Here is a 19039-nt window from a genome sequence, read left to right as displayed (position 1 = left end):
AGTAACCAGTAATGTAACTAAGTTACTAATTTAAAGTAACTTACCCAACACTGGTCAAATGACTACACATCTCCTTCTGAAACATATCAGTGTTTACTTTGGGGCACTTCATTCCCTGGACTGGCCACCTTGGGAAGCATAAGACCAATGCTTGCATTAAGCGGTACTTTTTCTGGCCTGGTATACGCTCAGACATTGCTCTGTTTTGCAGAAGTTGTCCTCAGTGTCAGAAGACTTCAATTAGGGTCCCCACCAAAGCACCACTCCAACCTCTCCCAATCATTGGTACAGCATTTCAGCGTCTTGACATGGACATACTTGGTCCTGTGGAAAAGAGTAAAGCTGGAAATCGTTTTATGCTAGTTATTACAGACTATGCTACGAGATACCCTGAAATCTTTACATTAAAAACCGTTAAAGCAAAAACTGTAGGTTCCTCATTGTTTCAACTGTTCTCAGGGGTTGGATTTTCATTTGACATGTAAACCAGATTTTAACTGATCAAGGCACTAAGGCACGCATTGATTCGTTTTGTAGGGTTTTTTTCACTTCCGGGATTTCACACAACCCAGGAAAAATCATTAATGCATAATGGGCTTGGATTGACAACATTATGAATGAAAATGCGCTATTTGGAAGCAGCCCACCCCCTCCCCTTTCAACAGGTTGTGTGTGAGACTTCAGCGCAGCAGCAAGCAGATGCACTAAAGGCCCCCGCGCTCACTTTTCGCGTATATGTGTGTAATAGAATTTAGAAAACACATTGGTGCAAATTATAAGTCTATATCATGTCTTCTGTTTTTGTGGGTTTTTTTTTTTTTTTTTTTTAATTTAGTTTTTTTTTGTGAGCTATTTATTAGATGCTGCTCCAGCCAGCCAGAGAATCCGCCGCCCCTCTCCTCCTGTGCAGCAAGCAGCAGGCACACCTCGCAAATGGAGGGCACCCTTACTCCCCACAAATGGGCAATAGAAAACCAATTGGTCCCTATGCAATTCCCAAAATGCGCTGGCATAATGTTGGGGCAACTTGGGTCTGAGCAACTTTTTTGCCAACGCCCATGATTTCGCCCATATCAAAAACCACCACTGCCAACAGCATGCTCTAATTGTTCTAATTGAATATTATGGTCGACAGTGTCAAATGATAAATTGAGGTCTAGCAGGACAAGCACAGAGATGAGTCAGCGGTCAGAGGCCATAAGAAGATCATTTGTAATCTTCACAAACGATCTTCTTAGCAGGTTTCAGAGCTCATCACAGTTTCTGTGCTGTGATGAGCTCTGAAACCTGCCTGAAACTCTTCAAATAAGCCATTCCTCTGCAAATGATCTGTTAGGTGTTTGACAACTACTCTTTCAAAAAATTTTGACATGAAAGGAAGGTTAGAGATTGGCCTACAATTAACTAAGTCTGCTGGGTCTAGAGATGGCTTTTTAAGTAACGGTTTAACTACTGCCAATTTGAAGGCCTGTGGTACATAGCCGATTATTAGAGATGGGTTGATCATATTTAAGATTGAAGGATTAATTAAAATGCTGGGAATCTCCGGTGCTATGGCATGCATTGCATCTTCATTGCTTTTGGCTTTAATGGATACTGATGCTTACATGGTCTGAAGTCACCCACCACCAGAGGAGGAGTACCTTTCATTTCCCCCCCACATCACATTTACTGGTTGCCCAGAAGTGCTCCAGGATATCGAGCAATTCTTATATTGCTGGGGGTCAACTGGCATGGTTCAACCTGCTGGATATACAGAGACATGTTAGCAGCTGCACAGTTCTTACAACAGAAACATTTGCTGTTGGATGCTTCCCAAACACCTCATTGCAAGGATTTACACCTGGGATGCCAGTTTCTTCCTAGTGTTTGTACTGCTGCACTCCCTTTAACGATAGACCCAATCATTTTATTCAGCTTTTGAAACAGAAACATGTGGAATGCTGTCATGTTTTCTATGAAAACAGCTTTGTTCAGTGAAAATTACCCTGGCTGCACACTGTCTATATCATGTCAAATACACACTGTTTATTCACACCTTCTCAGTTTCCTGTGTGTTTGTACTCTTCCCCCCCCCCCTCAAACTGCTCATCAGCTTCCTCAGACCCATGTTCCATTCCATTTTTTCTGTGTGTGTGTGCAAATCTTTACTAGTTCATCAAAAACAGGAAACTGTTGGTGTCTATACGCATACAGCGGTGGATATGAGTCACATTTAACCATCTGCAACATTCTGTTCACTTGTGTCTTAATCAATTCATTGCTTCCCGACATAATGGCAATCAACTAGTTTACATGTCAAAACTTAACCCTGCAAGTTGACAGGACAGCATGATGACAACAGAAATGCATGTTTTAAAGACCCATATAAAAGATCAGTGCCTTCATATTGTAAATCCCTTGTGATGCTCAATGATTAGAAAGCATCTTTTAATTTTAAAATATTAACCACTTCTCCAAAAGTTGATTCTGTTCATCTGGACGTAGCGTTTTCAGTGGGAGAAACGTTTTGTCACTCATCCAAGTAACTTCTTCAGTCTCAGATGACTGCAGGTTTCCCCAATCTTATAAACAGAAGGAGGGTGGGAACAACTAATCTGTAGTGCTCTTTTCACTGCGCAATATTTAACAGTGCAATAGACTCAAAGTAGTTGACATGTGCCTATTGCCTGGTTATTCCTATTATCCTATTTATTGCTATTATATACTCTGTATTTATATATGTCTCCGTATTTATATATGTCTATATGTGTATATATGGTATATTTCTATTTCTGCTTACATTCTTTTGCAACTTCTGTCGGTGCTGTGCTACTGGAAACCCAATTTCCCGGAGGAACCCACCCGAGGGATTAATAACGTTTTATCTAATCTAATCTAGAATTGAAGGTGGGGCCTAAGGGTACATCTTTCGCTATCTTATAATGCTGTGATTGCAGCCATTCCCCAACTCTCTGTGAATGGTACCCATAGTTATTGATTAGTGGGACTTTATCAATGGTCATGAGAATTTGCATGATTATGATGAAGGAACTGACCTCCCAGCCCATTGTTCCTTTGGTGGTGCTAGTTTCAATCATTATGCAAATTTACTGTTTATAAGGTTGGAGAAACCTGCAGTCAGCTGAGACTGAAGAAGTCACTTGGATGAGTGATGAAACGTTTTTCCCGCTGAAAACACTACGTTCAGATGAACAGAATTAACTTTTGGAGATTTAATTCAATTCAATTTTATTTATATAGTGCCAAATCACAACAGCAGTCGCCTCAAGGCGCTTTATATTGTATAGTAGATCGTACAATAATAGGTACAGAGAAAAACCCAACAATCATATGACCCCCTATGAGCAAGCACTTTGGCGACAGTGGGAAGGAAAAACTCCCTTTTAACAGGAAGAAACCTCCGGCAGAACCAGGCTCAGGGAGGGGCGAGGCCATCTGCTGCGACCGGTTGGGGTGAGAGAAGGAAGACAGGATAAAAGACATGCTGTGGAAGAGAGACAGATTAATAACAGATATGATTCAATGCAGAGAGGTCTATTAACACATAGTGAGTGAGAAAAGTGACTGGAAAGGAAAAACTCAGTGCATCATGGGAATCCCCGGCAGCCTACGTCTATTGCAGCATAACTAAGGGATGATTCAGGGTCACCTGGTCCAGCCCTAACTATATGCTTTAGCAAAAAGGAAAGTTTTAAGCCTAATCTTAAAAGTAGAGATAGTGTCTGTCTCCCGAATCCAAACTGGAAGCTGGTTCCACAGAAGAGGGGCCTGAAAACTGAAGGCTCTCCCTCCCATTCTACTTTTAAATACTCTAGGAACAACAAGTAGTTCTGCAGAGCGAGAGCGAAGTGCTCTAATAGGGTGATATGGTACTACAAGGTCATTAAGATAAGATGGGGCCTGATTATTTAAGACCTTGTATTTAAGTAGCAGGATTTTGAATTCAAATCTGGATTTAACAGGAAGCCAATGAAGGGAAGCCAATACAGGAGAAATATGCTCTCTTTCTAGTCCCTGTCAGTACTCTTGCTGCAGCATTTTGGATTAGCTGAAGGCTTTTCAGGGAGTTTTTAGGACAATCTGATAATAATGAATTACAGTAGTCCAGCCTGGAAGTAATAAATGCATGAACTAGTTTTTCAGCGTCACTAAGAGACAGGATATTTCTAATTTTAGAGATGTTGCACAAATGGAAGAAAGCAGTCTTACATATTTGTTTAATATGTGCGTTGAAGGACAAATCCTGGTCAAAATGACTCCAAGGTTCCTCACAGTGTTACTGGAGGCCAAGGTAATGCCATCCAGAGTAAGAATCTGGTTAGATACCATATTTCTAAGATTTTCAGGGCCGAGTAAAATAACCTCAGGTTTATCTGAATTAAGACCTGGCCATCCAGGTCTTTATGTCTTTAAGACATTCCTGCAGGTTAACTAAATGGTGTGCGTTATCTGGCTTCATGGACAGATAGAGCTGGGTGTCATCTGCAGTGAAAATTTATGCTATGTCTTCTAATGATGCTGCCTAGGGGAAGCATGTATAATGTAAACAGAATTGGTCCTAGCACTGAACCCTGTGGAACACCATAATTGACCTTAGTGTGTGAAGAGGACTCTCCATTTACATGCACAATTTGGAGTGTATTAAATAGATATGATACAAACCACTGCAGCGCAGTACCTGAAATACCTACAGCGTGCTCTAATCGCACTAATAGAATATTATGGCCGACAGTATCAAACGTTGCACTAAGGTCTAGCAGGACAAGCACAGAGATGAGTCCACTGTCAGAGGCCATAAGAAGATCATTTGTAACGTTAACTAAAGCTGTTTCTGTGCTGTGATGAACTCTGAAACCTGACTTAAACTCTTCAAATAAGCCATTCCTCTGCAGATGCTCTGTTAGCTGTTTGGCAACTACTCTTTCAGGGATTTTTGATATGAAAGGAAGGTTGGAGATTGGCCTATAATTAGCTAAGACAGTTGGGTCTAGGGATGGCTTTTTAAGTAAAGGTTTAACTACAGCCAGCTTGAAGGCCTGTGGTACGTAGCCGATTATTAGAGATAGGTTGATCATATTTAAGATTAAAGCATTAGTTAATGGCAGGACTTCTTTGAGCAGTTTTGTAGGAATGGGGTCTAAAAGACACATTGATGGTTTTGAGGAAGTAATTATTGAAGTTAACTCAGAAAGATCAATTGGAGAAAAAGAGTCTAAATGAATATTAATGGTACTAAAAGTAGCTGTAGATAATATTACATCTTTGGGATGATTATTGGTCATTTTTTCTCTAATGATAAGAATTTTATTTGTGAAGAAGTTCATGAAGTCATTACTCGTTAACGTTAAAGGGATGGTTGGCTCAAAAGAGCTCTGACTTTTTGTCAGCCTGGCTACAGTGCTGAAGAGAAACCTAGGGTTGTTCTTATTTTCTTCAATCAGTGATGAATATTAAGATGTTCTGGCTTTGCGGAGGGCTTTCTTATAAAGCAACAAACTACTTCTCCTGGCTAAATGATGATCTTCTAAATTTGTGACACGCCATTTCCTCTCCAGCTTACGAGTTATCTGCGTGTTTGAGAATTATACCACAGAGTCAGGTACTTCTGATTTGAGGCCGTAGTTTTCACAGGAGTTACATTATCCAGAGTCGTACGTAGTGAGGAGGTAAAATTATTAACAAGATAATTGACCTCTGTTGGAGTAGCGTTCAGGTAGCTGCTCTGCTCTATGTTGGTACAGGGCATTGAAGATGATAACAGTGGGTGGATTATATTCTTAAGCTTAGTTACGGCGCTTTCAGAAAGACATCTACTGTGATAAAGTCTACTCTCCACTGCTGTGTAATCAATTATTGTGGTGACCCTGAATCCACCCTTAGTTATGCTGCAATAGACGTAGGCTGCCGGGGAATTCCCATGATGCATTGAGTTTTTCCTTTCCAGTCACCTTTCTCACTCACTATGTGTTAATAGACCTCTCTGCATTGAATCATATCTGTTATTAATCTCTGTCTCTCTTCCACAGCATGTCTTTTATCCTGTCTTCCTTCTCTCACCCCAACTGGTCGCAGCAGATGGCCGCCCCTCCCTGAGCCTGGTTCTGCCGGAGGTTTCTTCCTGTTAAAAGGGAGTTTTTCCTTCCCACTGTCGCCAAAGTGCTTGCTCATAGGGGGTCATATGATTGTTGGATTTTTCTCTGTACCTATTATTGTACGATCTACTGTACAATATAAAGCACCTTGAGGCGACTGCTGTTGTGATTTGGCGCTATATAAATAAAATTGAATTGAAATTCAATTGAATTGAATTGAGTTTTACAGCTGTGGTGGACAAGGCTAAGCATCAGGCTTTCAAATGAATTAAAAAGTCTGTCTTGGTCTTTCGTTGATTAATAGGCTGGTGTGAAAAATTACTGCCACACTGCCCCCTCGGCCTGTGCTTCGAGATTTCTGGTAGTTAGAATGACTCGGGGGTGTTGATTCATTTTAACTAACATAACTATCCTGCTGCAACCAGGTTTCTGTAAGGCAGAGTAAATCGATTTGTTGATCAATTATTAAGTCATGTACTAACAGAGACCTAATATTTAATAATCCACATTTCACTGTTTTACTCTTTGGTTCAGATGTGGATACTGTATTGTTCTTTCTTTGTGATTTTTTATGTTTAAGTTGTTTATTGCTGGTTTTTAGTTTGTTTTTTGTCTGTTTGGGAGCTGACACAGTGTTAGTGGAAATGGGGTTTTGGGGGGGTAACAGGAGGAGAGAAGCTGCAGAGAGGCGTGTAAGACTGCAACTCTGCTTCCTGGTCCCAACTCTGGATAGTCATATTTTGGGGGGTTTAATAAATTTGTCCATATTTCTAGAAATTAGAGCTGCTCCATCCAAAGTGGGATGGATGCTGTCTCTCCTAACAAGACCAGGTTTCCTCCAGAAGGTTTGCCAATTATCTATGAAGTCCACATCGTTTTTTGGACACCACTCAGACAGCCAGCAATTTAAGGAGAACATGTGGCTAAACATGTCACTCCTGGTCTGATTGGGGAGGGGACCAGAGAAAACTAGTCCGACATTGTTTTTGCAAAGTTACACACCGATTCAATATTGATTTTAGTGACCTCTGATTGGCGTAACCGGGTGTCATTGCTGCCGACGTGAATTATGATTTTACTGAATTTACGTTTACCCTTAGCCAGCAGTTTGAAATTTCCCTCAATGTCGCCTGCTCTGGCCCCTGGAAGACAATTGACTATGGTTGCCAGTGTCTCTAGCTTCACACACTCAGAACAGAATCACCAATTACCAGAGTTTGACTCCCGGCGGGTGTGTCGCCGAGTGGGGAAAAACGGTTAGACAGATGAACAGGTTGGTGGTGTACCTGGAGCTTCTTTTTAAGACTATGCTTCCTCCTCACCGTCACCCAGCTGCCCTCTTTCCCCAGCTGCTTGGGATCTGCTGGGGAACAGCTAGCGGAGCCTACGCCAGTGTTTTTCAACCTTTTTTGAGTTGTGGCATATTTTATAGATTAAATATATCCTGTGGCACACCACCAACCAAACTTGCTCCAAAATGACACATTGTAGCCTAATACAGTACATATAATGGCAAGTTAGTCTCTCAGTTTGTTTATACTCAGTGTGAAACCTGGGCCTGTCTAGATGAACACAAAGATGATATTCTGGCAGGAACTGAAGAAAGGCATACACGAAGCTCTTCCTCAACAGCTCTTAATCTCTCCGTTTTTAGTTTTCTTTTCAGAGGTCTTGTCTTGACGAAGTTTACCATGCGCACGACATCATCCAACACAGGAGCTAGGTCTGCTGGTAAAGTTTTGGCAACGAGCGCCTCACGGTGCAGAAAACAGTGCGTAACAATAACATCTGGGTGTATTGCTTTCACTCTGCTAAGAAACCTTTGGTGTGCCCGACCATGGCTGCTGCTGTACTGTACGAGTGCAGACACTCGTACAGTTTTCCCACTTAAGTCCTCCTTGTTCAAGATATTCGGATGTAACCCGAAAAATTTCCTCTCATGTTGTTTTTTCTGGCGGTGCCTTGCAAAACAGAAAGTTTTCTCTGATGGAGTCTCCATCCACAAAACGCACATTGGCCAAGAGTTGGGAATGTCCACTAATGTCCGTAGACTCATCAAGTTGCAATGAAAACTTCCCACTGAAGCATATCTTCTCCAAAACCACACTTTCGATGTCTGTAGACATGTCATCAATACGTCTGGCAATTGTGTTTTCTGAGAGTGGGACTTTGGCTATTTCTTTAACCGTGTCCGGGCCCAGCATCTTATTCACAATGGCTTTGCAGGCAGGTAGTATTAATGTCTCTGCTACGGTGTGTGGTTTTTTTGGATTTGGCTAAAAGTTCAGCTCTGAAAGCTCTTTCAGACACAAAGGTGTCTGAAAGAGCTCTGAAAGAGAAAATGTTTCTCAGCGTGTTCACGCAGGTGAACAAAATAGTCTGTGTTCTTGTTTTGAAGTGAGGGATGTTTTGTGTGGAGATGGCATTTAAGCTTGCTTGGGACCAAAAGCACTGTTTGAGGGCTTTTCTCCACACACCAAACATAACGGAGTTGGTGCAGTCGGATCTCCAGTGAAAGTAAATCCAAACGAAAGATAACTTTTGCTGTATTGCCTCATGCTCACCGTTTTTGCTTTCTTTTGACTACCGCTCGTACTAGGCTCTTCTGGATTAGAATTTTGTCCAGGGCCCAGTTCGGAGTCCGCTGTTTTTCTTTTCAAATATTTATCCATCTTTGTTGTACGTCTTGCAGCTGCCACGTACCGCGCGCATCACTTACTGTGTCTTAACTTTACAAGGTGATATTGCGCTACCCACTGCCACCCACTGACATAAAAGAGTAATTACTCTACAAGTCATTGCATTGAAAGCACAGATGCCCAACAATGATTTTATTACTTGTAGTAATTATTAAATTGTATTTTTGGACCAATTCATTAAAATTAAATAATTTCCCATGGCACACCTGACGATCTCTCATGGCACACCTATGTGCTGCGGCACAGTGGTTGGGAAACACTGGCCTACGTGATCTTCGGCTGCACCAGCTACAGGGGCCTGGCTAGCTACGGGTGAATGAAGGGTGCAAAGCCGAGTCTCCAATTCAGTAATCCTGGCCTCCAGAGCTGCAAATATGCTACATTTGTTACAAGTATCATTACTGCTAAAGGAGGCTGAGGAGTAACTAAACATTTGACACAATGAGCAGGAAAGTGCAGGAGGGACAGGTGAAGTAGCCATGGTGCTAGCGACTTCACAGTGAGTGAATACTTTGGCTATAAATTAGGTAGTGAGTACACAGAAAGTGTGCTTCGGATGAAGCATGTGAAGATTATACTATGAAAAAAGAATGTATCTAAAAGTTTTTAATTAAATTGTTAACTAATGTTAACTGATCACTGATTGGTAGTGTAGGTGCTACCAGCTCCCGCTATGTAGGGGTGTGGGTGTGTACAAGTTGCCCTGAACGACTGAGGGTGATAGGATGTGGGTCCGTGACCCCCCTAGTACAACTGACCCTGGTACTTACTACATGCTTACATGCTGCCCTGCACCAAAAGTTCAATTAACGGCCAAACTCAGCCTAATCCAACTGGAAACGGTGGTGGGCCTAAAAGAAAAGTGCAGCTAAAGTTTGCTCTCGCTCCAATGCCCTGTCCCCACGCTATCTACTTTGATGATGGTCCGCAGCGCCACCCGTTGTGGCTCGCGGCTACACAAAGCCAAGCTTCGCGCACGGAGCAAAACTCCGTCTAAACTTCCTGCAATCGAGACTTCTGTTTCACTGACCTCTCTGATACCCCTTTTGGGCTCATTCGAACTGTGAGGCTTTCTTAATGTGGCTGGCCCTGACAACATGCGGGAGACAGCTACTTCTCCTCTCCTCTTCTTCACAAATACACACACCCCAGAGAGTGTGCGTGGGTTCTGTCCTTTTTGATTTTCTTTTGCCTTACTCAGACAGGCCACTTGAGGCACTATATGTCAGCTAAGACAATCTACATTCATGTGTCCTTACAGTAGCGCCAGTCTACTAAAAACTCAAGCTGATGTCCTGCAAGCTGGAGAGTAAACTGTGGCTGTTCTCTGTCAGCAGCTGATGAACTCAGCATTTGGTAGCAAGTGTGTGTGTTAATTTTTAACAGTAATGAGAGGAATTGCCATGTTTATGAGTGGCTTTCATTGGCTGTGTGTGCCAGTAGGTGGGCTAATGCAATTATCTGTGTGCGTGTCTTATTTTTATCTTTTTCCTTTTGTTGCGATGCTGAGGACCCTTCCCTTTCTCAAACTCCACCCCGAGTCAGTCGGCCTGAGATTCCTGCTTTTTAGGACAATCCTTAACCCAATGTTAATGTGTGACCACACTAAAAACAGCCTTAATTGTTCCATGTTTTCTTCTCCCTTCACCTCTCCACCTCTGTCTGCCTCTGCCACAATCTACTGCAGTTCATGGTTGTGATGTGTTCATTGTCTTATTTTTTTCTCAGTCTCCTCCATTGCCGTTATAACTCCATGTGTGGCAAATATTAAACTCAGACAATCTTTCCAAGTCCATTCACAAACATTGATATCAAAGGTGAACTTCCCAGGTTGTGATTTGGAAGGGATCTCTTCATCCATGATGGTGTTTGTATATGCTACTGGTCTCCTGAGCTCAATGCAGTTGGTCTAGAAGTATATTGTGTCATCAGATGGAGGTTGGTAGTTGTTGAAGCTTGTTTTTCAGGGTCAGAGGTGGGTGGAGGTGAAGCTGTGGAATAGAGGTGGGTTTTGATTATTGATTTTCCGATTAAAATCTATTCTAGCTTGAATAACGCAATATTGATTCATTAAAATCCTGAATGGATTTTTACATATAAATTTATTTTCCCAAAACGCCAGAATCTCAGGTTAAACCCCACAAAATTTCAACAACCACCAAACAGCTAAAAATGTAAACGAGAGCAGGTGCACGGATTCTGCACAAAGACGTAAACACAAAGTGCGGCTTTCAGCCAACAGCTCACAGATTCTGATGCGTCTGCGAGTCCGCACATTGTGTTTATGTCTTTTTTGCGCTAGATTCTGAAGCTGTAGGATTTGCCTCTCTCCTACCAAAATTGACTGAATCAGCAGCAAAAGAAGATCCAAACTACACTTCAGATTTTGCTTCACATAAACATTGTCATGAATTCCCTCTTACTTTTGCTGTTTTGTTTCCACCATGATTTACTCACACTTACTGCACAGCTCTCTCTCTCTCTCTCAGTGTACTTCAAGAACAGTTTCCCATCTAAAAATCTCTGTTTTCTGCACTATTTAATAATAATAATAATAATAATAATAATAATAATAATAATAATAATAATAATGGATTGGATTTATATAGCGCTTTTCAAGGAACCCAAAGCGCTTTACAATGCCACTATTCATTCACTCTCGCATTCACACACTGGTGGAGGCAAGCTACGGTTGTAGCCACAGCTGCCCTGGGGCAGACTTACAGAAGCGAGGCTGCCATATCGCGCCATCGGCCCCTCTGGCCAACACCAGTAGGCGGTAGGGTAAAGTGTCTTGCCCAAGGACACAATGACCAGGACAGAGAGCTCGGGGATCGAACCGGCGACCTAAATAAAATTGATTGATTGATGTTTTTCTTTCGCAAGCTGCATAAAATTATTGGGTCTATTGCTAAAATGAGTGCAACAGTAAAAACACTAGGAAGAAACTGCCATTCTATGGACAAAACATGTTTCTGTTGTAGGAACTGTGCAGCTGCTAACAAAAACTCTGTAAATCCAGAATGTTCAACCATGTTAGTTGACCTCAGACTCCCTTTCAGGCCAAAGAAAGGTAAAAAGGAAATCTGCAAGAAATGAATTAAAAGATCGTTAACCTTCCGGTTACAGATGCGCTTCCCAACCCCCTGAGCCACGGTCGCCCCGATGTTATTTGCTTTCTTATTACACACAAGTCTACCGTTGTTGGCCGCTGTTTTTTTTTTTTTAACTGACTTCCGACAAGAAAGTCTAATTTCTTCATTTCTGCTGTTCAATACTGAAGAAATTTAAACTTAGTCTCTAATTAATTAAACCTCTGCTCTGCTTCACTTCAGCAGCATCAGGTAATGTTTATATGTTGATTCATGGTTGTCTTCTGTTTTTGTTCTACTGCAAAATATTTTTAAGGTGATTATCTGCTGTAAAAAGCCAGGCCAGGAAAATCTCCTTTGTGTTTTTCTGTGTTTCATCCTCAGTTACTTTGACTCAAAGGCATCTGCTGTGATGCTCACACCTCTGATGACGTCTCACAAGTGTCAGCTTTCTTTTTATAGATATAAAAATATGGATATGTACTGATAAATGATCAGAATTATAATATTTCTGACTGTCTGATGCAAAATTTCCCTGATTCAAATCGAATTGAATCGAATCGTGGATTGAATTGAATGGGGACCTTGTGAATCGGAATCGAATCAATTCTAGAAATCAGTGACGATGCCCAGCCTTACTGTGGAATATTTAGCTCGCCCAGGTTATAGTTCTAATGATGTTGATGGTGTTGGTCTGTCATTTTGCTTGTGGAGGAGATTGATCCAGTTCCAGTTTTACCTGCTACTGACCCACTGAGACATTTTTTATCCCTGTCTGTTAACACTTTCTCTCCCTGATTTTTGCTGTGTCTCGTCAAAAGTAAAAACATTTTTTAGTCTGCATTGAATGACACACTTTTCTTTTAATTCATTTCTTGCAGATTTCCTTTTTACCTTTCTTTGGCCTGAAAGGGAGTCTGAGGTCAACTAACATGGTTGAACATCCTGGATTTACAGAGTTTTTGTTAGCAGCTGCACAGTTCCTACAACAGAAACATGTTTTACCCATAGAATGTCAGTTTCTTCCTAGTGTTTTTACTGTTGCCCAATAATTTTATGCAGCTTGCGAAAGAAAAACATCAGTCAATCAATTTTATTTATATAGCACTTTTAAAAACAACAACTGTTGACCAAAGTACTCTACAATAAAATAATCAGATAAAATTTAAAAGGAAAGTAAAATAAAAGATAAGAAAATAATAAGAATAAAATAATGACAGACACATACAGAATTAAAAGCCAAAGAGTAAAAATGGGTCTTTAAACGAGTTTTAAAAGTATCCAGTGTTGGAGAGGTCCTGATATTTAAAGGCAGTTTATTCCACAGTTTCAGAGTCACAGCAAAAGCCCTATCTCTTCTGTGTTTTAATCTAGACCTAGGGACAACTAGAAGCATTTGGTCTGCAGAGTATACCAATTTTAAAAGATCAGAAAGATATATAGGAGCTAGTGGAATGCTGTGGAATGCTGTCATGTAGTCTATAAAACAGTTTTGTTCAGTGGCAGTCAATGCTCCCTCTAATTTTTCATGTGTCTGAGTGTGTCTTTTTCCGTCAGTTATTCTGTCTGTCCTGCTCACATCTCCAGTGGTTGTACACGTTGTCATTAACGTGGCTTCACTCCACATCAGCCACGCCGCTTTGCTAGCTAAAACACCGGTGTCGGCGCATAAGGACGCTATCATAGCCTGTCGACGTTGATTAGCTGCATATATACGAATGTGAATCGCATCATTGGCTGGGATAAGGTGGCATCGTTCTAATCCCATACTGGAGCAGCCAGTCACTTGCTGACTAACACTGCAAAACAGAATTGTTAATGTATTTATTTTAATTTCAATTCAGGTTAGATTTTTTTGTGGGCAACACAGATTTTCTGTGCACAGAGACCGTGCCAGCAGTGCGCAATTGCGCAGCTTAGAGGGAACATTGTTGACGGTTACCCTGGCTGCACACTTATTTTTGTCAAATACACACTGTTTATTCACATCTTCTCAGTTTCCTGTCTCTCTGTACGTTTTTTCCCTCAAACTGCTTATCAGCTCCCTCAGACACATTTGCTGTTACATGTAGTGTTTGCTTGTGTGTGTGTGTGTGTGTGTTTGTGTGTGTGTGTCTGTGGCGGTGGCGGTGGGGGTGGGGGTAAATACATGCTCCACCAGTTCTTCAGAAACAGGAAACAGTTACTCTTATTTATACAGCAGTGGATGTGAGTCATATTTAACCTTCTGAAATATTCTGTTCACTTTCATTAAAATTAGGCAGGTTAATTAATTCTTTGTTTTTTTTATTTTCATCTTTAATCTTTTGTTGCAATGCTAGGTACCCCATAAGTTGGACATCATTTGGACGTAGTGTTTTCAGTGGGAGAAACATTTCATCACTCATCCAAGTGACTTTTTTCAGTCTCAGCTGACTACAGGTTTCCCCAACCTTTTTTGTATAGCCAAATTAGTTTATTGGACGCATGACCATAGACTTTTGTGAAAAGCAATGAAACTTTCTAGAGAGTACGCTCCATGTATTATGCTCAGTGGTAAACTGAGCATAATGACCTGCAGTTATGAACCACTCTCTGACAATAACGTGGTGCTGAAAACACTGTGTTATGATTTTTTGAGAGATCTGTATTTCCATGTTCTTTGTCTAAGGTCAAGTCTTTTGTTACCCAGATACGCATTGTCACCAGCGGGAGGAAGAACTGCTGCTTTTCTTTGCCACATCACCACATATACTGATTCTCACACACATACTCAAATAGATACTGTGCAGTTGCACTTCCTGTGTGTCCTGTTATTTTTTCCCCTTGATCTCACCTTCTTGCTTTTTCCCTCAAGCTCTTGTACCTGCATCTGTGAATCTCAGGCAGGCTTTTTCTTTTGATGTCCTCGTGGAGACCAGGCCTCCAGTCAGCCCACAATGTGCGCATCACTTTATTCAACATACGTCATTCACACTCGTTCCTACATGTACTTTTGATTAATGATAATCTTAAAGTAATCCAGCATCACTCAGGACATACCTAATGCAAACAGAATTCACTCCCATCATTTGAATGCGGCTGAACTCATAATAGATTATTATTATCTCGATAATACGTTCATCAGTTCAAAGTTCATCAGTGGGTTTAAACAAATCATTGAAAGTTCAAAACACAAGACATTGGTAGGTTATGACATAAAATTTAAACTATACATTAGTATTTACATGAGCTTTGCCACTTTGGAGTTATGCTGATCATTTGTTTTCTTGAACAGTGTGTATTTCCTCAAGTCTTCAATCTGCTATGCAAAGCTGACTTTTCAAGCAAAATTTGTAACAGGTTAAGTGCAAGGACAGTGCTGTGAGAACTTATTTACCTCTTCAAATTTCAATATTAAGCAAAGATACAGTGGGGCAAAGTATTTAGTTAGCTATCAATTGTGTAAGTTCTCCCACTTAAAAAGATGAGAAGCCTGTAATTTAAATCATAAGTATACCTCAACTATGAAAGACAAAATGGAGGGGGGGGCATCATCATCCAGAAAAATCACATTGTCTGATTTTTAAAGTTTTTTTTTTTTAATTTCCAAATTATGGTGGAAAATAAGTATTTGGTCAACAACAAAAAGTTCACCCTAATACCTTGTTGGCAATGACAGAGGTCAAACATTTTCTGTAAGTCTTAACAAGGTTTTCACACACTGTTGCTGGTATTTTGGCTCATTCCTCCATCTTCTCTAGAGCAGTGATATTTTGGGGCTGTTGCTGGGCAACATGGACTTTCAACTCCCTCCAAAGATTTTTTTTATGGGGTTGAGATTTGGAAACTGGTTAGGCCACTCCAGGACCTTGAAATGCTTCTTACGAAGCCACTTCTTCGTTACCCGGGCAGTATGTTTGGGATCATTGTCATGCTGAAAGACCCAGACACATTTCATCTTCAATGCCCTTGCTGATGGGAGGTTTTCACTCAAAACCTCACAATACATGGCTCCATTTATTCTTTCCTTTACATGGATCAGTTGTCCTGGTCCCTTTGCAGAAAGGACAGCCCCAAAGCATGATGTTTCCATCCCCGTGCTTCACATGATGTATGATGTTCTTTGGATGCAACTCAGCATTTTTTCTCCTCCAAACATGACAAGTAGAGTTTTTACCAAAAGGTTCTATTTTGGTTTCATCCGATGATATGAAATTCTCCTAATCTTCTTCTGAATCATCCAAATGCTCTCTAGCAAACTTCAGACAAGCCTGGACATGTGCTGTCTTAATCAGGGGGAAACGTCTGGCACTGTAGGATTTGAGTCCCTGGCGGCGTAATGTGTTAATGATGGTAGTCTTTGTTACTTTGGTCCCAGATCTCTGCAGGGCCATTAACTAGGTCCCCCCCATTTGGTTCTGGTATTTTTGCTCACCGTTCTTTTGATCATTTTGACCCCACGGGGTGAGATCTTGCATGAAGCCCCAGATCGAGGGAGACTATCAGTGGTCTTGTAGGTCTTCCATTTTTGAATATTTGCTCCCAGACCAAGCTGGTTACCTATTGCAGATTCAGTGTTCCCAGCCTGATGCAGGTCTACAATTTGTGTTTATGGTGTCCTTTGAAAGCTCTTTGGTCTTGGCCATAGTGGATTTTGGAGTGTGACTGTTTGAGGTTGTAGACAGGTGTCTTTTATACTGATAATGAGTTCAAACAGGTGCCATTAATACAGACAACGAGTGGAGGACAGAGGATCAAAGGTCTGTGAGAGCCAGAAATCTTGCTTGTTTGTAGTTGACCAGATATTTATATTCCACCATAATTTGCAAATAAATTCTTTAAAAATCAGACAATATGATTCTTTTTAAGTGGGACGACTTGCACAATTGGTGGCTGACTAAATGCTTTTTTGGCCCACTGTAGTTTCATCATCTGAGGAGCACAACATCAGTATTACATTTAAATCCAGCTAATAAACTATACCTGGCATTGCTATGAATACATTTTTTTGCAGGTTTATATTTAGAAATGTGACAGTTTGATGCATTCTTAGTGTGTTATTGTATTTTGTAGTGATGAATCGCACAATTGTAGATCTGGTTTTCATGGGCTTCCTGTTCCAACCCCCAAAAGCTTCAAAAGCCACAACTTGTGGTGACTCTCTTGTTCTTGCACAACTTTCTCCTCTCCACATTGCAGCTGAGCTGAGAACAGTTTGAGTGATGCATCCTCAAGATTACCCAACTGAAGACGTGCCATTGCAGGGCGTGAATTATGGTGGACTCCCTATTCAGCCTGCAGTGGTCCAGCACACTGCTGTGAACATCAACACAGATGAACCAGTCATCATTGAATACCCGCAAGACCATATCATCTGGTCAATCTGCTGCTTTGCCTACTCAAATCCTTGTTGCCTTGGACTTGCAGCTCTCATTTATTCCATCAAGGTGAGTTTATGGTAACAAATTTTAATTTCTTAGAAGTGTGTGTGTGTGTGCGTGTGGGGTGGTGGTGGGTCAAAATAAAATGGTACAGGACAGCGCTCAGTAAAATAAAACCTAAAAAGTGAGAATAAGTTAAAAATAATCGAACAAATGGCTGACCAGAAGTAGTAATAGCAACACAGGAAATGTCAGATATTAAAGTTTTTAAAGTGTATAAAATGTTTTCATCCTTCCAGGCCAGAGACAGGAAGGTGGTTGGAGATGTGGATGGTGCACGACGTTATGGCTCCACTGCTCGCTGTCTCAACATTATCTCCACAATCATAGTTGCCACTGTGTTCCTGGCTTTAATAATTGTGATCACTGTTCTCACTACTACTATATTTTCACACAGACAACGTTATGGGTTTCCTTATTAAAATAAATTTTGCAACCTTCTATAACTTTTTAAATGCATCATCTGGGGAAAAACAGACATTTTACAAAAATCTTAAATGGAAGTCTTCTCTATTTCTTTTCTGACAAGTTTTGTTTTCAGACTTTGTTAGTTGATGCATAAATCCTGTTAGCAAATTGTTAAGAAATAAAAAGCTTCACATTTCAATAAATGTCTCTCTATTTTACTGTGCTCTACACATTTTTTACTAATTAGAATTTTCTTTTCTTTTTTTAACTTTCTTTTTTCCCCCCAACCGGTGACATAGTTTAATACCATGAGTGGGGAAAAGGGCAGTGATGTTTTCCTTCTCTGAAAATAGATAAAGTGACTATGTTTCACTCATGTGCATTTCCAGAAAATACTACAGCAGTTATAAATTTAGTTGGATCAGATTTTCAAACCAAGAAATGTCCCTGGGCCAGACATTTGAGGCAGCTTGTAAGCAACAGGTAACAATAAACTTCAAACCAATATAAAGGAACTAATGAAAGAAGTATTATTTATTCATTGTTTTGCTTTTAAAGTTGATCACATCTGAAAGTATGCACAAGAATGCATGCATTTAAATAACAAATGAATTGTAAACGAACAGAATCTGAAGCAGTAATTTTTTTTTTTTCAAATTTAAAAACCAATAAATTTTGCCCATATTGGACATCTGAATGTGCACAACATTACAGGGAGTGCAGAATTATTAGGCAAGTTGTATTTTTGAGGAATAATTTTATTATTGAACAACAACCATGTTCTCAATGAACCCAAAAAACTCATTAATATCAAAGCTGAATGTTTTTGGAAGTAGTTTTTAGTTTGTTTTTAGTTTTAGCTATTTTAGGGGGATATCTGTGTGTGCAGGTGACTATTACTGTGCATAATTATTAGGCAACTTAACAAAAAACAAATATATACCCATTTCAATGATTTATTTTTACCTATGAAGCAAATATAACATCTCCACATTCACAAATATACATTTCTGACATTCAAAAACAAAACAAAAACAAATCAGCGACCAATATAGCCACCTTTCTTTGCAAGGACACTCAAAAGCCTGCCATCCATGGATTCTGTCAGTGTTTTGATCTGTTCACCATCAACATTGCGTGCAGCAGTAACCACATCCTCCCAGACACTGTTCAGAGAGGTGTACTGTTTTCCCTCCTTGTAAATCTCACATTTGATGATGGACCACAGGTTCTCAATGGGGTTCAGATCAGGTGAACAAGGTGGCCATGTCATTAGTTTTTCTTCTTTTATACCCTTTCTTGCCAGCCACGCTGTGGAGTACTTGGACGCGTGTGATGGAGCA

The 19039-nt window shown here is 40.5% G+C and overlaps 1 protein-coding gene across 1 annotated transcript; it reads left to right on the top strand.

Moving 5' to 3' along the window:
- The first annotated feature begins 17027 nt into the window (after positions 1-17027).
- Positions 17028-17904, top strand: LOC146382970 (interferon-induced transmembrane protein 1-like). The gene is made up of 2 exons (XM_084932537.1): positions 17028-17294; positions 17528-17904. The coding sequence occupies exons 1-2, from the start codon at positions 17070-17072 to the stop codon at positions 17708-17710; spliced, it is 408 nt and encodes a 135-aa protein (XP_084788663.1). The 5' UTR covers positions 17028-17069; the 3' UTR covers positions 17711-17904.
- Positions 17905-19039: the final 1135 nt, after the last annotated feature.

This window comes from Perissodus microlepis, chromosome 7 (genome assembly GCF_051167445.1).
Source record: "Perissodus microlepis isolate ML-2025 ecotype Zambia chromosome 7, ASM5116744v1, whole genome shotgun sequence".
NCBI lineage: Eukaryota > Metazoa > Chordata > Actinopteri > Cichliformes > Cichlidae > Perissodus > Perissodus microlepis.
The sequence above is the reverse complement of the archived record's forward strand: the minus strand, read 5'-3'. Positions and strand labels throughout refer to the sequence as shown.